This window comes from Coniosporium apollinis, assembly GCF_000281105.1.
Source record: "Coniosporium apollinis CBS 100218 chromosome Unknown supercont1.18, whole genome shotgun sequence".
NCBI lineage: Eukaryota > Fungi > Ascomycota > Dothideomycetes > Coniosporium > Coniosporium apollinis.
The window spans coordinates 284,986-305,286 of record NW_006913280.1 but is presented as its reverse complement, the minus strand read 5'-3'; the positions used below and the strand labels follow the sequence as shown (position 1 = coordinate 305,286).

Sequence of the window (20,301 nt, the reverse complement as noted above, 5' to 3'; positions counted from 1 at the left end):
TGCAACGCCCTGTAACGCCAATTATTCGGTGCTATCAGCAGTGTTAACAGCATTAGAAGACACTGCAGCAGGACGCCCAGTATGCATGCGTTAAGAGCTGCTGCTCTGCATTATTTATTCCTTTAGTCCAAGGTCTTGTGGTTTCGACGCTTGAGGTCAATATTTCTCTCGATTTATCCACAATAGATACGTCTCGTGTATACACACTACTTGATGACAAGCTCAGATTCTATTCGCTCATTGAATTCCTTCCGCGCATTAGCCCTCCATCACATTGACATTGGAGCTGCTACAAAATACCAATAGCGATATCCCCCTTGACTCTAGCAATGATCCTGATATCGGCCTCCAGATTCAGCTTGATGTGGATCTTCAAACTCCCCTTGACGTCCTCGGCGTCGAACATTGGGACGCCCTGATCAGGCTTGTCGAGACCGAGTCCCTTTGGCGCGCTCTGAATGGCGCCGGCTTCAGCTTGTTCGCCGCCGGCGTCGGCATCTTTGCGACCACCTTCGGCGCGGGCCGGAGTTGAGGTTTCGCTAGGGTTAGGCGTTAGTAGCTTATACTTTCTCATGACGTTGCTGTGGAGCATGTCTTTGCACGTGACTCCTGTGTGCGTAGACGAGGGCGTAGTTCACGAGAGGATGGCATTAAACAGGCACACCTACGCTGCTTTTGGAGGCATTGTGGAGCTCACTCAACGGTTGTGGCGGTATTCTGGCGGCGGTAGATACTCTTAGTCTGGAGATGGGAGAGTCTTAGGCCTTGGGGCACAAAATTCGCTGCCTCTGTTCACAAAAATGGCCGATCGGAGCGTCTATATTCTCTGGGGACAGAGAGCGAGGCGGTTTACGGTCCCAAAACACTTCGGACGGCAGAACTCGCGGTCAGCCTGCAGTTCCTGGCTCGAGATTCTGCACGACGGTTGTTAGAGTGCTGTAGACACACCAGTGAGTCGTGCAAGCGACAAGAGAGGCTCACTGTTCAAGCTTCGAACGAAAGGCGTTAAGCTGGGACGGCAGCTCGGGTTGGGGGCTGGTTCTTGGGCGAACTCCAGGCGGCCTCACAGGTCTTTGGCGGGAGGATGACAGACCGGTAATGAAAGCCTCTTACTGACTTCGGAGTGTCCTCGTGTTTTGAGCTTGTTGCGATTCGCACGGAGCCGGGCTTGTGATCTTATACGGGTTCGGTACAGGATATTGCATCCGATCCTGGGCGAGTCAGGACGGCAAACTCCACTGCCGGTCGGAGAACCTGGTCGTCCGTAACGGCTGCAGCGGAAAGCGTGCATCTGGATTGTTTCTCGTGGGCGGATTGGCGGCTCCCACACTTTCAGACATATTGATTATGCAGGAACCGGAATCGGACACGCATTAGCTTGGCGGCCTTTCTTGTTTACTGGCGCGCTTCCCCAGCCTCCTCATTTTCTTCTTCATCGTGAGAGGGCGAATGGTGGGAGATCCGGCGTTGTTCATGCGGAACCCTACCAGTGTTGAGGATCCTTGGAGATTTGAGACCCCTGTCGTCCCCCCACAGCGCCGTGCTCGGCCGCTTCGGAGGCTAAGTCTGATGTGGCTGGTCGAGAAGTTGCGCAAGTGGTCGCCCAAACATCGAGCCTTTTTGTCAAGTCGATTTTGATTGCCTTCTCAACTGCTTTGACGTCGAGAGACTTCATCGAAGGCGTACCTGTTACGCGGATGTCCCTGAATCGCGGCTCTTGTGGCATTGACAGCGCCCGGGACAGTATCCACGTATAAGTCGGTCATTCGGCGTGTCCAAGCAACTATCTTCCAAGTTCCCGAACACAGCTATCTCATGGTGTTTCAGGGATCCCAGCAAGTGCGTTAGTTGCGCAGGAAGGGATCGACAGGCATGGAAGCTCATGCCTATTAAGCTATCAGACTTCCAAGTCGTGTCCACCGAGTATCTTCTTCTATCGTTCTCTTCACGCTGCCGCCCTACGCGCCTCTACAAGCGACGTTTCACGCTTCCGAGCACGCCAATCGAGGCCGTACTGTGTAAGCCCCGCACATCCCGATCAGCGGGCAGGCAAAAGTGTGAGACCCGCGCAGTGGTTTCGTTCTCGCTGGCGCACCGGGTTCATTCCAATATCGTTCTCGTCACATCTCCACAATGGTGCTCTCACTTATAGCCCTTGCGGCAACGGTACCTCTAATCGCGACATCGACCCTCAGCCTCCAAGACCAAGCCCAGCGCCAACAGGATCAGCATGGCAGCGGCGCATCAGAATCATGGCGCACGCTCAAGCACCATCTCAAAGTACGAGCTTCAGCCCGTGCGCCTTTTGATGAGCGTATGCTCTTCATGACAGCCCGCGTGGTTCTGCGCGACGGCTTTCTGTACGTCGAAGTGGAACCATGGGACGAGTCACCTCTTCATCCTTTCACCGGATACTTCTTACCGTATCCTGAGAAGGGGTATGACGGACTAGTTACAACGATATCGAAAGATCCACCCATGCTCAACTGGGTATACTTGGATCCAGTAAGCCTCAGAATCAGGCATGGAACGAGAGCAGTAGCAGATTCCGACGACAACGTCACCGGCCCCTTCGATGTTAAGACAGTGTCGGCTACCGGTGACAGGTGCACGACACTGGAGGGATGGCAAGGATTCATAGCCACTGAGACGGACGAGCCTGGGTTATGGGCGCTGATGTTCGATCGTAACGATGATGGGCTTAAAGGGAAGGTGGACAGCAGATTCAGAACAGTGGAAATAGAACTGGTAAGAGAGCAGATTGAGGGAGACGAGCCGCAGGTATCGGTTACCCGAACCGCGGCCTCTTCGTAAACCTCTCCTTGCGGCGGGCTAGACATTGGCGCTGCAACACAATGGGGTATGACATTACCTATATTGTCGTCAAAACTTTATCAGCAATGGTGCATGGCAATACTACATCATACGTCAGGACAAAGCGCATAGCAGGTGTACCTGAAGCTGATATCAAGATCTACGATCAGCGAATGCAGAGGCAGTCCGTTTAAGAGATTGAGCATGAATTGCAGGTGCTAGATGCAAACCTCAGGTTAAGGAGCACGTGATGTTCGGGGGTCTCAGCCTTACGAGAGCCTTATCGGCCAGACTTCGGCCCTGCTGATAGCTATCCGCCCCCAGCTTCGAGATCGTCACATCCTCAGGACTGCCCACTGCCGCCTCTTTTCCACTTACCCACACTCCCGCCGCCGCTATTCAACACCACCGCTGCCAGTCATGGTGTCGGTACGCGAGCATGCCGCGGTCCAGGCCATCGAGTCCTCTTTATATTCTCGATCAGGCGCTGCCACTCCTGTCAGCGATATAGAAGAGTTCTTAGACTTCATGGCGCAAGCGTCCCCTCAGGCGACCAGACCCGGTGCTCAAGAGCCACCCCCAAAGAAGCGGCGGTTGAGTAAAGAGCAGACACTCAGCGCTACTACAGACAGCCCATTTCTGGTTTTGGATCAGGTTCCGCTTGCCCGAATAGTGGTCCAGCTGGTACTGTCTTCACCACTCGTTGTTTGGGTGCGTTCTAACACTCGCCCAGGGCTTGCCAGACCTAGACGTACTTGATCCAACACCCTGGATCACGATCGCTAGGGGAGCTGTTCCTGTCTCCTTGCGTGCCGTCGAAAGCCACTCAGCTCACGAGCTGTCGCTGTCACTAGCAGTATGCGAGAAGTTCGAGGAAAGTATCCACATGCGTCTTGTCTCTCCAGGTGCGCAGCGGCTGCTTCACCATCTGGAGAGGATTCCTGCGTTGCAAAAGCGCACAGCAAAGTCTTCACGAAGTAAGCCTGTCGTCACAGCCCAATGTACGATCCACCCTCCCGGATTGCGCCGGCAGACATTCGAGCTGGAGGCGGTGATATATTGGGCATCCGGAGTTTCAATCGTAGAGTCGAGCGTAGCGCCCTCAGCCGCCAAGCGGGCCGAGATTGAGGCTGACCTTGAGCTCCTGGCAAAGTATCTGCCTAACCGACACGCGCAGGATGCGGCAACATGGTCGGTGCAGGATTTTTACGAAAACGTTCACGTCCCGGCGACCGATGCGGAAGTTTCGCCATGGATCCAAACGGAGTTGATGGAGAGTAAGATGTATCCGTTCCAGAAGCGGGCTGTGGACTGGTTATTGCGGCGCGAAGGTGTACGCTTCGAGGCCGCACACTTGACTCCATTGAGGGAAAAGACACTCCTTGAAAAGCTGGCGTCTGTTTCCTTCAGCCCCGTTACTGATGCCGATGACCGCAATTGCTATGTCAGCCATCTGCATGGCATGGTCCTGACGCCGGAAAGTGCCCAGCGCTATGCACAGCCAGATCTTCGAGGTGGTATATTGGCAGAAGAGATGGGACTGGGTAAAACTGTCGAGCTGATTGCGCTGATGTGTCTGCATACTCGACCGCCGGGCCCCCCACAGCTTGAGAGTTTTGATATTTACTCAAACGCCTGGGTGACCAATTCCCCCGGTACGCTGATAGTAACGCCGCCATCGCTGATCGAACAGTGGAAGAGCGAAATCAATAATCACGCACCTCACCTCAAAGTGTTCGTATACACTGGACTGCCCTCTGTCAATGCTTCGCAAAAGCGACTCAAGGAGTTATCCGTTGAAAATCTCGTAAGATATGATGTGGTCCTCACCACTTACAGCGTCTTAAGCCGGGAGATTCACTATGCAAAAGCTCATCCACTGCGCACGCTGCGGCACGAGAAAGCATACGAGCCACGTAAGAGCCCGCTGGTCGAGATTTCTTGGTGGCGAGTATGCCTTGACGAAGCTCAGATGGTCGAAAGCGGAGTTAGTCAGGCTGCGACTGTTGCCCGGCTGATACCTAGATGCAATGCCTGGGCCGTATCTGGAACTCCTCTCCGGAAAGACGTCCAAGATCTGCTTGGTCTTCTGATATTCCTCCGATACGAGCCTTACTGCAGCTCGAAGAGGATATGGAGTCGCATCAACAAAGGCCTGTTCAAGGAGATCTTCAGTGAGATTGCGCTTCGGCACAGTAAAGCTAAGATACGGCATGAGCTGCAGTTGCCTCCACAGAAGCGCGTAGTGATTACTGTTCCCTTCACGGCGGTTGAGGAGCAGAACTACAGTCATCTTCTTCAGCAAATGTGCGACGATCTACAGCTGAAGCTCGACGGATCACCTGCAAGCAATGATTGGGACCCAACAGACCCAGTCACTAGTCAGAAGATGAGACGCTGGCTGGTTCGACTCCGTCAGACTTGCCTGCATCCTCAGGTTGGTGGCCGGAATCGCAAGGCTTTAGGTCGCGGCAACGCACCGCTGCGAACGGTTGCCGAAGTGCTGGAAATCATGATCGAGCAGAACGGGAATGTTCTCCGAACGGAAGAACGGGAACAAGTACTGGCACAAGTTCTACGGGGTCACATTGTCGCCAATGCCAAGGATGACGAAAGGCGCAGCGAAAAGGCGCTTGATATTTACGTAGACGCACTACGCCTTGCGAACAGCATGGTCAAGGATTGCAGGCAAGAGCTAGCACTTGAAGAGGACAAATCAGCCGCTCTCAGCAGTAGATTGCAGCCAGCCAATGAGTCCGCCGATGAGAACACCGATGCCGAAGAACACACCGTAGATCAAGCTGGGCGTGTTGCAATGGCTAGGAAGGCGCTCCGCTCCGCGCTGGAAGTTCAACACATCTGCCTTTTCTTCACCGCAACGTGCTACTACCAGATCAGCTCCAATGAAAAACTTACCAATCCGGAGTCAGAGGAGTTTCACGGTTTGCAGACGCTCGAGGCAGAGTACTACGAAAGAGCGAAAGTGGTCCGGAAGGAGCTGCTGCAAGAGGTCAACGCAAGAACAGAGCGAAGAATGCGAAAAATCGATTCGAGATCCCAAACAAAGTCCTTTGCGCGGATAAGAGAGGTGAAACGTCTGAAAGATCTCGGCGGCATCGAGAACCGGAAAGTCCTTGAGAAAATGGATGAAGTTGGAGATACCTTGAATGCCCAAGTGGAGCCCCTTGATGAATGGCGCAGTAAGGTTGTCAAGCTGCTCCTCTCGCCACTCGTTGATCGGGAGCAGAGCCATGAGACAACTGGTGACGAATATGAAGACTCAACCAAAGTACAAGACGAACTCTTCGTCTACGTAACCGCACTACGCGCTATAGTTGCTGACCGCCAATGCGCCATCACTGGTCAGCCGAATCCGCTTATTGATCACGAAATGAAACTTGGACAGCAGCAAGCGAGCGAGGGTGACGGCCACGCGCCAGAACTGTTCCTGAAGATCATGGAAATCCGGGACAAGCTCAAACCTCACAAGGACGAAGCGTCTTTGAGAAGCGTTCTAGCAGAGGCCCGCGGTATACACGGTGGCCTGCAATGGCAGAAAGATGCAGGAAGTGGCCGAGCAGCCGCGGAGGCCGCTGTGATCGAAAGTCATCTCAAGGAAATCCAGAATATTGTCACAGAGCAGACGAAAGTTGTAGCTGCACTGGAGAAGGAGCTAAACATGTTCACCATGGCGATGAACGAAAGGGTTGAGTTTTATCGGCAACTCCAGCATATTTCCGACACTGTAGCACCATACAAGGAGGAGCTGGATGAGCATCTTGATCACGTGGCTGTACATCGCCAGCTCCTGCTCGAGGAGTGGAGAGCCGGCAATGTCGCAAAGCTTCGAACTAAACGTCGCTTCTTGCTGCATCTGCGGGATGAATCGCAGAGCGAGGAGAGCGCTCGGATCTGCATCATCTGTCAGTCCGGGTTTGAACTCGGAGTTCTCACCGTCTGCGGCCACCAGTACTGCAAGGAGTGCATACGCTTGTGGTGGAATGAGCATCGCACCTGCCCGATATGCAAACGGCGACTCCATAAGGAAGACTTTCACGATATTACGTACAAGCCAAAGGAGCTGCGTGCCCACGAAGAGCAACATGAGCCTTCATCGCCTGATAGGCGTCCCATATCGCCCTCAGCGGCGTCATCCATATCGCTTTACGCCGATATTAGCAGCTCGACTTTGAACGAAATCAAAGCGATTGATCTTACCGGTTCATACGGAACGAAGATCGATTCAATCGCCAGACATGTCATCTGGCTACGCCAGCACGATCCCGGATGTAAATCCATCATCTTCTCGCAGTTCTCCGATTTCTTAGAAGTCCTTGGCAGGGCCTTCAAGGAGTTCAAAATCGGCTGCGCGTCTATCTCCGACAAGCGAGGTATAGAAACCTTCAAAAGAGACCCGCACGCCGAGTGTTTTCTGCTGGACGCCAGAACAGATTCGTCCGGACTTAACCTCGTCAACGCTACCTACGTCTTCCTGTGCGAACCGCTGATCAATCCGGCCATTGAGCTCCAGGCCATTGCCCGTGTCCACCGTATCGGGCAGCAGCGTCAAACGACTGTCTTTATGTACCTGACCAGCGACACCGTCGAAGAAGCTATCTATGATATCTCCGTCTCCCGCCGCTTGGCCCATATTGCGCGAAGGCCAGAGCATCAATCCCAACCCAGTTCGGGTGTGGCCACTCCGGCACTTCAGGAGAACGCGATCGACGCGGCAAACTCGCTGGAGATGCAGCAGGCGCCGCTCTCCAAGCTGCTCGTTCAGAAAAAAGGCGGAGGAGAGATCGTAGAAAATGAGGACCTGTGGCAGTGCTTGTTCAGTAAGGCACGGGTGCAAAGGGCAGGTCCGAGTCGTGAGCTGGAGGCGGAGGTGGGTAGACATCTGAGGGCTGAGGCGGCGGAAGGTAGGGAAGACAGCTCTAGGCTGCGAATAACATTTAGGAGGAACGATCGATGAGGCACAACGCGGATCCGCATTTAGAGACGACACTGGACGACATATCGGTTGGCACTGGACAGGCCTGGGTAACGGCGGAGGCCAAGCGCCCTGGCGCTCTCTATATTTGGGAGCTTAAGGTGCACACACGATAGATAGTATAGCACCAATAGCCGCAACTCTGTTTGTATCGACCTGCAGGTTTACAACATCATCTTTGCTCGCGCCTATCTCTCACAGCGCCCGGCTCTTGGCAAAAGCTTGATAGTCACATCATGCGGCCGCTCCGGAGATTTTATTTTTGTCGAAGCTCTGCGCCCCTGCCAATGCTTGATATTTGATGCTTGACCCTCAGACACTCGACAACGGCCAGACAGCCGGCCCACGACAGCAAGACGGCCCATCGGACGCACGAAGATGATGATAGACAGCCAGAAGATGAACGAGAACAAGCATGGCGCAAATGAGGTCGAAGCAAGCTTCAAGCCACTCGCCGGAAGAGTTGACCGAGAGCGGTGCCTGCGGCGTTGCGCAATTGATGTTGGTAGCGTGCTCATCAGCTCACCAACGTCCTCACCCGATTGCAGGCTGTAGCCCTGTCAGACAGATTCAAGAACTCCACGGACACACGCAGTCTCGAGTCCCTCTTCCCACTGAGATTTGGAATCCCGCCGTTCACCAGACACAGGACATCAATTGAAATCTTGCAAACTCTTGTTGCGCCGAGGCCTGCGGCAAGGTCCCTAACCCGACCGCCAAGAGACGCGGACATTCAAGCACAACATGGCAACTCGCCGATCGTGAAATTGATTTCTGCGGTGCGTTGCTTTCCATCCGTCTTTCCGTACCACTTACCAGCATCAACCTGCCAGAGCCGCTTTCTTTCGCCACACGTCGTGCCAGTGGTGCCGTCGAAGCCGCATTTCTGTGCACTGCCCCATCCCGCCGCCGTCATCCGCTCGACCCCAAGAATCCATCTCCCTTGGCGGGGATGGACTTTCAGCAATGTCACCGCGGAGTGCCTCTAATATGTCTCCAGATACCGCCCTTGGCTCTTACGACGCTCGTTGTTCCAGCCTCCTGCTTACCGCGTCCACGATCTTGGCGGCCTTGTCGCCTCCAGGCTTGCACCATCCGCTATCTCGCTACCCAGCGCTCCACTGCCTATCAGATTGAGCAGTCCAGTGCAGCTGAACACCAATTTTGGTCTACACTCTCAAGGCCTTTTGAAAACGGACCGTCAGGCTTCGACGGTTGGTCCCTGACCCTCCACCTTGGTTCCTGGGCCGCTAAGGCACGCGCATCAACGTTGCGCGTTACCGGTGGCTTTGATCACGGCCGTCCCGACGACCGTGTTTGATATATAGCCCTGTGAGCGCGCTCAGCTCCTACGCATGTCCACACGATGCCCGACAGGTCCCATGACGTCTTCCGGCTCTACTTCCCCTCCTCTCGCGCCGCAACCACCCCCCTCGGGCCGCTCCCTCATCTCCAGGCTCAAGGCGCCGTTCGGTACGAAAGCACGGAACATCACCGACTTCCACGTACAACCAGACGATCCGCACCGCCAATATTCGCCCGGAGATACAGTCAAGGGGAAAGTGGTGGTTAAGGTGATCAAGCCTGTACGGATCACGCACATAGTGGTGTCGCTGCATGGCTATGCGCAGGTCTACAAAACCCCCAATACCCCCGGCGAGGGCTATCTATCCCACAACAGGTCCATAGGGACCGGCAAGGGGAAGCGGGAGGGAGGTTACTTCGGCAATGGCTTTGCTTCATTGTTCGAAGATGAAGTAGTCCTCTGTGGAGAGGGTCGGCTGGCCGAAGGAACATACGAATTCGCGTTCGAGCTGCAGTTTCCAAGCAAGGGTCTGCCTAGCAGCATTGACGTAGGCCACCCATATACCGCTGCACTCTGCCAAATAGACACTTTCCAGCATGCTGATGATTGGATGAGAACAGTTCGAGAGGGGCACTATTTCGTACATGATCACATCCACACTCACCCGTCCCACCTCGCTTTCACCAACTACGACGTGCGATGCGCGAGTGTATCTAATTGAGAATATCGACATCGGGCCGCTCTACGAGCCGACACCGCGAGTCATCTCTCTTGAACCAGTCGTTCACAGCAAAAAGCCGAAAGGCAAGGCAAGCAAGGTTGCTGCGACAAGCGACAATCAATCCAAGAATCCCGACGCGCTGGAAACGTCGCAGAGCAGTCGGGTATCGGAGAGCACCAGCCGCCGCGAGAGCCCTGCAGCGGGAGCGGGAAGTGCGGCGCCAAGCGAAGTCAGTGAAACTCATCCCAGCAGCAGCGGCTCCGGCTCGGGTCCTGACGCTGGTGCAGCTTCCACCAGGACCGGAAGTGGATCCGTCACCGCAAGGAGGGCTTCCGCGGACAACAATACCATCACCGCGACTATCGAACTCCAGAAATCGGGCTTTCTGCGGGGTGACAACATACGTCTGAAAATAAGCATATCACACAAGAAGCCAATCAAGAGCATGAATGGAATCGTAGTCACACTTTACCGGCAAGCACGTGTCGACATGCATCCTGCGCTCCCCCTGGTGACGAACAGCAAAGGAGCCAGGATCAAGAGTGAGGACTACTACCCGAAGTCGAAGACCGGTCTAGGTGGTCTCTCCTTGTCAGGCGCTGGCTCTAGCCACGTCTTTCGAAAAGACTTATCGCAGTCTTGTGTTCCTCTCATCATCGATCCACGGTCGCTCACTGCTGAGGTCAAAGCATCCGTCCGCGTCCCAGACGAAGCTTTTCCTACCATATCATGCGTCCCGGGCAGCATGATTAGCTTTAAGTACTTCGTCGAGGTGGTCGTTGACCTGCAAGGGAAACTGCAGGGGCTGGATAAGTTCTTCCCTACTCCCGGAGCTTGGGGCGGGTCTCCAACATACGGCAACCTTCCCACGATGAGCCGAGCGGAAGACGCAAGCGGCGGGATGTCCACCGCTATGGGCGTGACTTTCGTGGACACAGATCCGATTCGCCGCGACAAGAATGTTGTGAACTGCGTCTTTGAGGTGCTGGTCGGGACGAGAGATAGCGAGCGGAAAGGCAAACGGAGACAAGAGGAGGTTTTAGAAGGAGAACCATCACAAGACAACGCTCAACAGCCCGATATTCCTGATGATGACCCATCTCCCTATTCAGCTCACCCGCAGCAGGAGTGGCCTTCACACACTCCAACGCCGTCGCAGTACGGCTATCATTACGATACATATGATCCCTCTGCTCACGTGACCTCCGCCTATACTGATCAGCAGCCACCATACCAACAGGACTATCTAGCTTCTCAACCAATGCCTAACCTCGCAGCTGAGGAGCATGGCCTCTCCGAGAAAGAACGCCTTCGCCGAGCCGAGGCCCGCCTGCTTCCCAGCCAACCGCCGTTAGACGAGGATGAAGCCGAATCCTCAACCGCCACAACCTCTTACGCGCCTTCCGCACCCACGATACCCGAGGAATACGAATACCTTCCCTCTCAGTATCCAACAACAGGTCGTCCGGACATCCGTGCCGGCGATCTCGGCCGCCCTTCAGCACCCCCAGCGAGCGGTTTCATGCCCTCGCCTGGCGATTATGATACCGGTCCCGATACCGCAGGCCCCAGTGCACCAAGCTACGAGTCACATGACTACGGCGCTGCCGGCGTTGGAAGTCATCTTACGGAAGACAAACAAGAACTGCAGCGGCGTCGGCTGGAGATGGAGCGAAGCGCGCCGGATGTCACGCCGCCAGAAGATGACCCTGGTGGTGGTGGTGGTGCAGAAGGTGGTAGGAGGGAGGACTTTGCGCCTTCGGCTCCTGTGCTGACTGAAGAGGATGAGTATGGGTTTAGCGCGAGTGGTGCTGAAGGACATGGACTGCCGAGGTATGAGCGGTAATTGCTGGCTACATTGCATGGGCGTTTGAGGGGCTCCGGGATGGCAGGTTGGGGCGCTTTAAGGCCTGGCTTGGATAAGCAGCTGTTTTCGAGCATTTGTATCATTCGCTGTGACGGAGGGTACGCACTGTGTCGACGCAGTGTTGTTGGAGTAGCTGTTCAATCGCTGTACCTGAACCCTCGATGGGGCACTATCGCTATGCGGTATCTATCTATTTCTAACAACAACTTAACAGCGCCTGTGGATGCTGCTCCTGTGAATGCCGCCCAGTGATGCTATGACTGCGCTTTAATCATGAAAATCTCCTTCAGGGCCTGCGGGTCCATCGAAGCCATCTGCTTGGAGCGGATGTACCGCTGCCGCACTGCATGTCTGCCCCCTGCGAAGCGGGCTGGAGGCTTTGCTTGCGCCTCTGCCTGCTGAACACCCGCTGACGATTCCGGCGACGATTCTTTGGAGCTTGCTGAGGATGTCGCGTCGTCTGTTCGTGATTTCTCCTTATTGTTTAGTCGCCGCTCCTCCCGTTTTAGCCGTTTGCCTTCTCTCTTTAGGCGCTTCAACTCCTTAGCGGCCTTCCTTTCGGCTTTCCGCCGCCGCTTCTCCGCCTTGTCGGGTACTTCGTCAGAGGAGACTGCAGCTGAAACGTCTGCCGTGGTTGTCGCTGTGGCCGACTCGCCGGATTCGGCAGATTCGGCGGCTTTTCGAGCTTTCTTCTCTGCTTTTCGTCTCCGGCGTTCTGCTCTCTCGTCTGACGAGGCCGAAGCGGAGGACGACGAGGCGGCAGTGGCCGGTTCCGTAGTTAACTCCACATCCTCCGCATCCCGATGCTTTCTTCTCTGTAACTCTTTCGGGGTCTTGTCGCGACTTTCTTGTTTCTTGGCTTCCGCCCTGAGATCTCTGCTTGATCTCCTCTTCTTCTTCAATGAACGTTTTTCCTCTTCATCCGGCTCTTCCTCATCCGTCCGCTTCCGCTTCTTCAACGACGCCGCATCAGGCTCTCCAGCCCTTGCCACCGGCGCCGCCGTACCCGCACCCTGATCTTCGCTCTCTTTCTCTTCCTCCGCCTTCTCCCCCACCAGAAATCCCCCACTAACAAATCTCACCGCCCCCCACCTCCGTTCCTGGTACCCCACAAGCTGCACATCCCTCCTCGCCGCCTCCTCCTTCCGCAACTCTCCCTCCCCCTTACCGTTCAGTCTTCCTAGCAGTCCTGCCAACTGACTCAGCCCAAAAGTCTCCGCATCCCGCCCGCCCCTCGTAGCGCCCAGCCCGAGATTGTCGTCCTTGAGCGCGATGCGGATGTGCGATGTATTGGCGACAGTGTAGTGCCCCGCGTGGCCGGCGTGCGGGTTCAGCGCTTGCCCCGGCGTCCAGCCCTGTGAAGTGAGGATGCGGTGGCCGAAGCGGGAGGTTGAGCGGGACCAGGTTGTGTTGTTGGGGTCTGCGGAGATTTTGGAGCGGCTTTTGGGGCCTGCGAGGCCCATTGCTCAGGTGCGTGTGATGTGGCCGGGAACGTGACAGTGCTAGACGGGTTTGAAATTTGGAGTCAAGGTGGAGGGAAATTTTGGAGGCGGAGGGATTTTGGCCGCGGTTCTGCCGGCATGAGATCCGCGGGGATGATGTCGGCCTCAGGCAGCACTTCACTGATCACACATCATTGACCCGACTGTCAGCCACGCACTCCCCAGTCTCAGCAAAAGTCCGGCATCAACATGGCAGCCCGCGGTCAAGTGATCGAGGAGACCACGATGACTACGAGAACGACCCGCAGAGGTTCAATACCTACTACCCGTCGAGGGTCTCAGTCCCAATCCTCGCCCAGGCAGGCGAGTGATGCTCAAGAGGCCGACGGACCCAGTTCAAGTACTCTAGATGTAGACACTCAAGAAGTTGCAGCCATGGTTGAGGGCTATATCAAGGGTGTAAGTTGGGTCTCTATTGTTGTTTGAAACCAGCTATGACTGCCGCAATTCGCTTTAGGGAAAGGATGTCTGGAGACGTACCTACGGATTGTGCTATTGGATATGGCCTTGAGAGCATCTCTGTTCACAGGAAAGGCCTTACTGATGAGATTTGTAGGACAGCCGGACGCTAGGTGCTAAGCGTGAAGCTATCACCAAGAGCTACCAAAACCGTATCAAGCAAGCGCGCAACGACATCAACGACTTGTTTAGTGAGCACGAGAGGAGAGCGTAAGTCAAAATACCCTAGATACCTTAAGATCTTTACCAAGCATCACGTTACCTCGAAAGAGCCAAGCATGAAACGGTACGCTGACTTTCATGCAGTGCTCGAACCCGCAAAGCACAGCTTGAAAGGCTCCTCGAGCTCATCAGGGAAAAAGGAGATATCGAGAAGAAAATTGCCAGCAGCATCCGCACCCTTGAGGCGGCTTATTTCTGCAGAGTTCAAGAGTTCCAGGCCGTCGTTCGAGATCGGGCCAAGGATTTGGGCTGAAAGATGGACTTGAGAACCAAATTCTCGAAAAGAAACGGTTTCCGACACAGAATTAGGTTCTCGCCTGTCCCTATCCAGTGCTGAGCTACATTTGCCTCTTGGAGTTGCCCAGCACTAAGTGTTTGCCGCCGCGACGCAATTTTGCTGCAGAAGCCCAGTGTTTGCGAGTTACGGAGTTAAACGGCTGAAGTATACGAATGGCTGTCACTTGAGGTATGGGATAACCCTGAGCTGATCTTGAATCGAAGAGTGACTAAACAGTTTGACAAGCAGGAAGTTTTCTTTCAAGCTGCAGGAATGAGGACACCGACAAGTGGCAAGTTTGGCTGAAGCGGAGTGGAAGCGACCAGCGGTAGTTTCGAAATAGTTGCACGAGATCAAAGATTTGCAGTTGAAATCCTTGATAATGTAGCGGATTAATACCCCTTACAATCACATCATGATGCTGACTTACTGTGCTCACTCTGTATCACCACCATTCTCAGCTAACTGAGCCGCAAAGCTGCACCTACCTCTGTCATCGTTCGTCCGCAGGACTAACTCTGACGCTCAAGCCTATCGAGAGCCTGGCCGGAATAATCCTCCTAGAGTGTAACATGTTAACAGCAGTGCTTCCACTTCTAAACACAATTAGAACCAATGGTGAAACCACGACTTCTGTAAAACGGTGAACTTCTACCATGACGTCCAGCACGGTAAAAGGAGGTTCCAGGAGATGGCACTGACGGCCAAGAAAAGTGCGCCCTGTGCAGCCTGTCACGCTTATCGCCTTGGGCAGCTGATAAGCATCTAGCACGCGCTGTAACCAATGGCAGTTGAGAAATGTGTACGGAAAGCTGTGATTGAGTCGATAGCATCACCAGGGCCGCATCCGACAAGGCAATTCTGGCAAGATACACATGCCATCTCTGAAACTGGATGGATTTATCGAAAGTTACAGTGCGGCTCTTTTGGGCAATTCACTGGCTGCAAGCGTGGGCGGCTTTTCTCGTATTTCTTGAACAGCCGAGGCGCCTTAAGCAACCAGTGAGCACTAGCAGCTTGACGCATGGGTCTGAGCGCTTTGACTGTTACCTTGACGGTTGCTGCTGCAAGGCCACGCTGCGGTGCGATGACGGGTCGTGGACAATGCGGTACAGTATGCCACGCCGGTGCCAGCGGTCGGCGTCAGCTGGAATGTAAGCAGTCGCGGCCTTGTATTCTGTGTTGCGTGGAAAAGCTCGTTGTCATACGACCCGGCTCTACGATGGCAGACTGTGTCTCAAGATCTCAACTCCAACAGCGGAGCCTAAGGTTGTCGCTGAGTTGTATGCGGCGTTGAACTCAGCTTGATTTTCATCAGAACTCTTCATTCAAAAACACGACGCGGTCATGACATCCCTTGATCCTTTAGCGTAGGTCTAATTGCGCTCAGAAGGGTGTTGCGGAAGCGAAAAAACACTTGATATGGGCAGAAGGAAACGAAGAAATCCCCATCCCCATACCCGTAACAAACCTGCGAAAATGGTGTCTTCCACCAGACCTCTTCCTCTAGACTGCCCATATGTTGGGTGTCTTCGTAGGAACGATTTGTGAGCACTTCAGCTCGGCGTCTTGAAGGTTGATCGTGGCTCGTAGATAAAGAAGAACCTTTTGAAGCCGGTTCTCGTAGCCCTCTCCCCTCTCTATCATGAACCCAGATAGGTCCAACAACATCGTAGGCAGTACAATGCTACAGTCGTCTTCTCCAGGTGGAGGATGACCGGTGGAAGAGCCCTCGTTCCAGCCCAGTACTCAGATTGTAGTCACCCCGAAAACGCTTCATAATGGTTCTTGCTGTTCAATTTTGTCTGCGGCCGCCGCTGGAGAGCTGATACGGTATTGCTTGGGAGCGGAAGCATGCAAGGGTTGCAAGAGTGGTCGTGCGCAATACGAGACGCCCGGTGCGGGTATGATAACAACGGACGAGTGGAAGAGATAGGGAAACGTGAGAATCGAACGACACGCATGTGAGTGGGGATACAGGAGAGACAAGAGTTTTGACCGCCGTACCAGGGCCATAGATATCAGCTGTTTCTCACCTGATCATACGAGAAAACTAGTGGTGGCCCAATGGTGCCTTCGCCGGTAGCGAGGAAGGCTGCATATTTCGCCGGGTAAAGAAGGAGCTGCCCGATATGGCCCTCGCAGTCGGCACTACTGCAGCCTTGCGTTTTCATGCGAACGATAAAAGCAAAAGCACGATAAAGTCAGGCTTGACAGACGGGTTCGGTATAATGCTGCAGGTGTACAGATACGTTTACTATGCGGGGTTTCAGGCATACTATCAGCCTGAGTGACGGAACGCTGATGGCCTCCTCGGGACATGACACGTCAGTGGCAGAACTTTGAAGCTGAGGTCGGGGAGGACGATCGTGTTGACGCTGATGTCTCTGTTAAATCGATCACCAGAACAAAAAACATGAGGGCGATGCAGTTCCCCTCGTTTGGCGATGGTGATGGCATCCGTGTGTGTCTTCGAGGTATTGTTGGAGACGGCAACGCGGTTGTTCACGTAATGGAGCCGGTCTGGGCAAACAAGACCCAGCCAACAACGACACCATGCTCTAGGCTCACCGCTTCCCCCTGTCCAACCCAGTGACATGCTTGGCATTAACAAATCGGTGCGCGCTTCGGATCGTGAACAGGTGGCTCTGAGGGCAATCCGAAGTGGCTGGCATGACGTTGCTCGCGGGCAGTCCCGTGGGCAGCGGCAGAGCATCGTGTGTGCCAAGTGACGGCAACTCCGGTCATTCGCTGAGGAATATTCGAGAAAAAGACACAGAAGATTCCGAAAAAGCATCTGCGTTGGCGTCACCCGCGGATCTGGAGAATGTCATCTGGGGAGGCCTGATCGACACATGGCTGTCCCGTGTTACCATCACCATCCAACCTCAACCAAAAGGGGGGGCCTGACATGGTTTGTCTGATGCTTGGGATAACACAGCATGGCAAGTGGGTCTAAGAGGTGTAGCACGAACACAAGCGCATCTCAGAGCTCTCCCAGCTGGTACGAAGGTGGATACGAGGGCCCCCGGGTGCCCTGTTCGTAGGGTTAGATAGGGTACTTGGCGTGAGGCCCAAAACAAGCATAATTGATTCTGTATGACGGGGCCACGGTTAGCGCCGAGGCCGTGATGTTAGAGCCTGTGGGTCTCCGTAGTATGCTGCCCAAAAATCAAGGCCGTCCGCAGCAGCAGTCCGCATCCGATTGCTTAGCAACTGATTGTTTCTAGCCTGTGCCTCGGCCTGTCTGAAGGATGCGCCAGTGAGAAAGGAGGCAGATGTCCGAAGATGTCTGGGGACCCCACACACCACTGCTCAACGGCGTTGGCGTCGAAAATCTCAAATTTCGAGTAGTCTAGCGTCACGCTCCCGATTGCCCTTCCCTCAAGATTCCGAGACGTTGTCAGCGTCAGCCGCGCCACGGTAACGGCCAGCCAATGATAGGTCTCGTGTTCCTTTTGCCGCAGCGGATGGCGGTACGCGATCTCTCCCTTCTGAGCGGCGCGGCGTATACCGAGCTCGAATCCCGACGTCTGGTTTCAGAACAAGCTCACTCGCACTTGGCCGCGACAGGAAAGACGCAGCCACCATCTGGCAGCGGCTGCGCGCTTATGCACACCATGTGGGTGCCGCTTGAGATTTTCGGAGGGCGCTCAGAAATGTTCCTTATGGCCGGGCGACTAGGAAGGGCCTAGAATTGCGGATTCGGTCAGCGAGTCTGACATTTTTGACACTCCGGCCAACAGGCACGAGGCAGCACTGACAGTGTGGAGAGCCGTCTGGAGTAGCTGGCTCGAGCGTCATAATGCGATGTGGGGAACACAACTTTAACTTCCAGTGGGTATATATGCACTCGTCCGCCCGCTATCTGTGAAGTCAGCAGACTGCAAGTGAGCGTCCTCGACAGCCTCGAGGTCACCCGTCTACAGCCCCGCCCTTCACTTCTCTTTCAACCTTCGTTCGATTATTACTTTGCACACTCACTCCCACTTCCAACTACCTCATTGAGATATCACTCACTCCACCCCATCAATCCATCTATCCAAAACAATCGTCATGGACTATTCCGATGATAAGAAGAACGTCGACATGGTCGAGTCGCTTTCCGACTCCGACTCATTGGGCTTCGATGAGAAGGCTACCCAGCGCCTGATCAGGAAGATCGATTGGGTCCTGCTTCCCTTTCTCGCCTTGCTCTACCTCCTCAGCTTTCTCGATCGTACCAACATCGGCAATGCCCGTCTGGCCGGTCTCGAGAAGGACTTGGGCATGAAGGGCCTCGACTACAACGTGAGTACTGTCTGTGAGATATTAGTATCGATGCGATATTAACAAACTTTTCAGATCGCCTTGGCTGTCTTCTTCCCCTTCTACGTCGCAGCTGAGATTCCATCCAACTTGATGATGAAGAAGACCCGCCCGTCTATCTGGATTCCCTCCATCATGGTTGCCTGGGGTGTTGTCTGCACCCTCATGGGTCTCGTCGACAACTTCGCCGGCCTTCTCGCTACCCGCGCTGCTCTCGGTGTTGCAGAAGGTGGTCTCTTCCCCGGTGTCACCTTTTACATCACCATGTGGTATCGCCGCCACGAGTGCGGTCTGCGGATGGCCATCTTCTTCTCCGCCGCCACTGCTGCTGGTGCCTTCGGTGGCCTTTTGGCTCGTGGCATCATTGAGCTCGATGGTGTTGGCGGCAAGGCTGGCTGGGCTTGGATTTTCATCATCGAGGGTATCGTCACCCTGATCGTCGCTTTCATCGCCTTCGTAGTCATGAATGACTACCCCGCCACCGCGAAGTTCCTCACCGACGCCGAGAAGAAGGAGGTCTCCCGCCGTCTCGAGCACGACCGTAGCTCTCTCGCCGATGAGTACCACATAAAGTACCTATGGCACGCTCTCCAGGACTGGAAGATCTGGGTGCACATGTTCATCACCATCGGCATCTACACTCCACTCTACAGCTTCTCCCTCTTCCTGCCCACCATTGTCAGGACTCTTGGCTACACAAACGAGACCGCCCAGCTCATGACTACCCCACCATACATCGTCGCCTGCTTCTGTTGTATCGTCGGTGGCTATATGGCCGACAGGCTCCAGACGCGCGGTCTCTTCATGATCGGCTTCAACATCACCGCCATCATCGGATTCGCTATGCTCCTTGCGTCAAAAAACCCCAATGTCAAGTACGCCGGCACCTTCTTCGCCGCCTCGGGTGTCTACCCCAACGTGCCCCAGGGTGTCGCGTGGAACGGCAACAACATCGGCGGCTCCGTCAAGCGCGGTGTCGGTATTGCCATGCACGTGGGCTTTGGTAACCTTGGTGGTGCCATTGCCGGCTTCGTCTTTCTCTCCAAGGATTCGCCGCAATTCGTCCCGGGCCATAGCATCCTTATCGGCCTGCTCAGTATGAGCACCATTCTCCAAATCTTCATGACGCTCTACCTCCGCCGCGAGAATGCGCGCAGGGATCGTGAGTTCAAGCGCCCGGCTGAGTACACGATCGAGGAGAAGACTGCGGAGAGGGAGCGCGGCGATCTTGCCAGCTTCTTCCGCTACACGGTCTAAGCGATCGACGAACCATGGGTTTGGCGTTTATATTTTTGCTTTTTTGCATAGCAGGTCAATGAAAAGCGATGTCATTGCTTGGCGCTTGTTCACAGCCTGGTGGCTGCGGCTACTAGTGCGCCCATGGAAACCCCATGGTTGACGTCTTCATGCTTCGACGAGCTTTGTATATAGAATAATTAGACCAATCACTTCGAACCCACCAACTGTCACTTGATTCTTGTGTGATGATCTCATCATTGTTACTCACTACCATATTGGGCTTCCCTTCAGTATGAAGAATTAATCAGAAAAGGATTGTGTATAGATGCATTCAAGCTTATTGTGAATGACGAAGCCATTACAAGATATTAAGTGAAAAGCTGAAGATCTCGTGAGGGGTCTCGCCTGCACAGAGGATCATTAACAGGATCCAAAAGACTTTGATGATCAAGACCGGTCGCTAGAAAGTCGTTCGCAATGAGCGAGGCACAACTTCTTAGTTTCGTAAGAATTTCAGACCCGAGAAGAAATTTTTTGAACGGAAGAATGTGATGGTCCGTATAAGCAGTTATACGACGTACTATCCACTTACC

At 54.4% G+C, this 20,301-nt stretch overlaps 7 protein-coding genes across 7 annotated transcripts; 5 read left to right on the top strand and 2 right to left on the bottom strand.

Annotated features, from left to right (window-relative positions):
* Positions 1 to 289: 289 nt before the first annotated feature.
* W97_04234 (uncharacterized protein) lies at positions 290 to 592 on the bottom strand (the record flags this gene model as incomplete). The annotated part of the gene is made up of 1 exon (XM_007782126.1): positions 290 to 592. The coding sequence occupies one exon, from the start codon at positions 590 to 592 to the stop codon at positions 290 to 292; it is 303 nt and encodes a 100-aa protein (XP_007780316.1).
* A 1,541-nt stretch (positions 593 to 2,133) lies between these two features.
* Positions 2,134 to 2,814, top strand: W97_04233 (uncharacterized protein; the record flags this gene model as incomplete). Its single annotated transcript, XM_007782125.1, has 1 exon — positions 2,134 to 2,814. The coding sequence occupies one exon, from the start codon at positions 2,134 to 2,136 to the stop codon at positions 2,812 to 2,814; it is 681 nt and encodes a 226-aa protein (XP_007780315.1).
* A 528-nt stretch (positions 2,815 to 3,342) lies between these two features.
* On the top strand, positions 3,343 to 7,789 carry W97_04232 (uncharacterized protein; the record flags this gene model as incomplete). The annotated part of the gene is made up of 2 exons (XM_007782124.1): positions 3,343 to 3,498; positions 3,548 to 7,789. The coding sequence occupies 2 exons, from the start codon at positions 3,343 to 3,345 to the stop codon at positions 7,787 to 7,789; spliced, it is 4,398 nt and encodes a 1,465-aa protein (XP_007780314.1).
* Positions 7,790 to 9,189: 1,400 nt separating this feature from the next.
* Positions 9,190 to 11,680, top strand: W97_04231 (uncharacterized protein; the record flags this gene model as incomplete). Its single annotated transcript, XM_007782123.1, has 2 exons — positions 9,190 to 9,660; positions 9,734 to 11,680. 2 exons carry the CDS (start codon positions 9,190 to 9,192, stop codon positions 11,678 to 11,680), a joined length of 2,418 nt encoding a protein of 805 aa, XP_007780313.1.
* A 275-nt stretch (positions 11,681 to 11,955) lies between these two features.
* W97_04230 (uncharacterized protein) lies at positions 11,956 to 13,164 on the bottom strand (the record flags this gene model as incomplete). The annotated part of the gene is made up of 1 exon (XM_007782122.1): positions 11,956 to 13,164. The coding sequence occupies one exon, from the start codon at positions 13,162 to 13,164 to the stop codon at positions 11,956 to 11,958; it is 1,209 nt and encodes a 402-aa protein (XP_007780312.1).
* Positions 13,165 to 13,392: 228 nt separating this feature from the next.
* Positions 13,393 to 14,137, top strand: W97_04229 (uncharacterized protein; the record flags this gene model as incomplete). Its single annotated transcript, XM_007782121.1, has 3 exons — positions 13,393 to 13,602; positions 13,760 to 13,872; positions 13,969 to 14,137. The coding sequence occupies 3 exons, from the start codon at positions 13,393 to 13,395 to the stop codon at positions 14,135 to 14,137; spliced, it is 492 nt and encodes a 163-aa protein (XP_007780311.1).
* Positions 14,138 to 18,217: 4,080 nt separating this feature from the next.
* On the top strand, positions 18,218 to 19,726 carry W97_04228 (uncharacterized protein; the record flags this gene model as incomplete). Its single annotated transcript, XM_007782120.1, has 2 exons — positions 18,218 to 18,451; positions 18,506 to 19,726. The coding sequence occupies 2 exons, from the start codon at positions 18,218 to 18,220 to the stop codon at positions 19,724 to 19,726; spliced, it is 1,455 nt and encodes a 484-aa protein (XP_007780310.1).
* Positions 19,727 to 20,301: the final 575 nt, after the last annotated feature.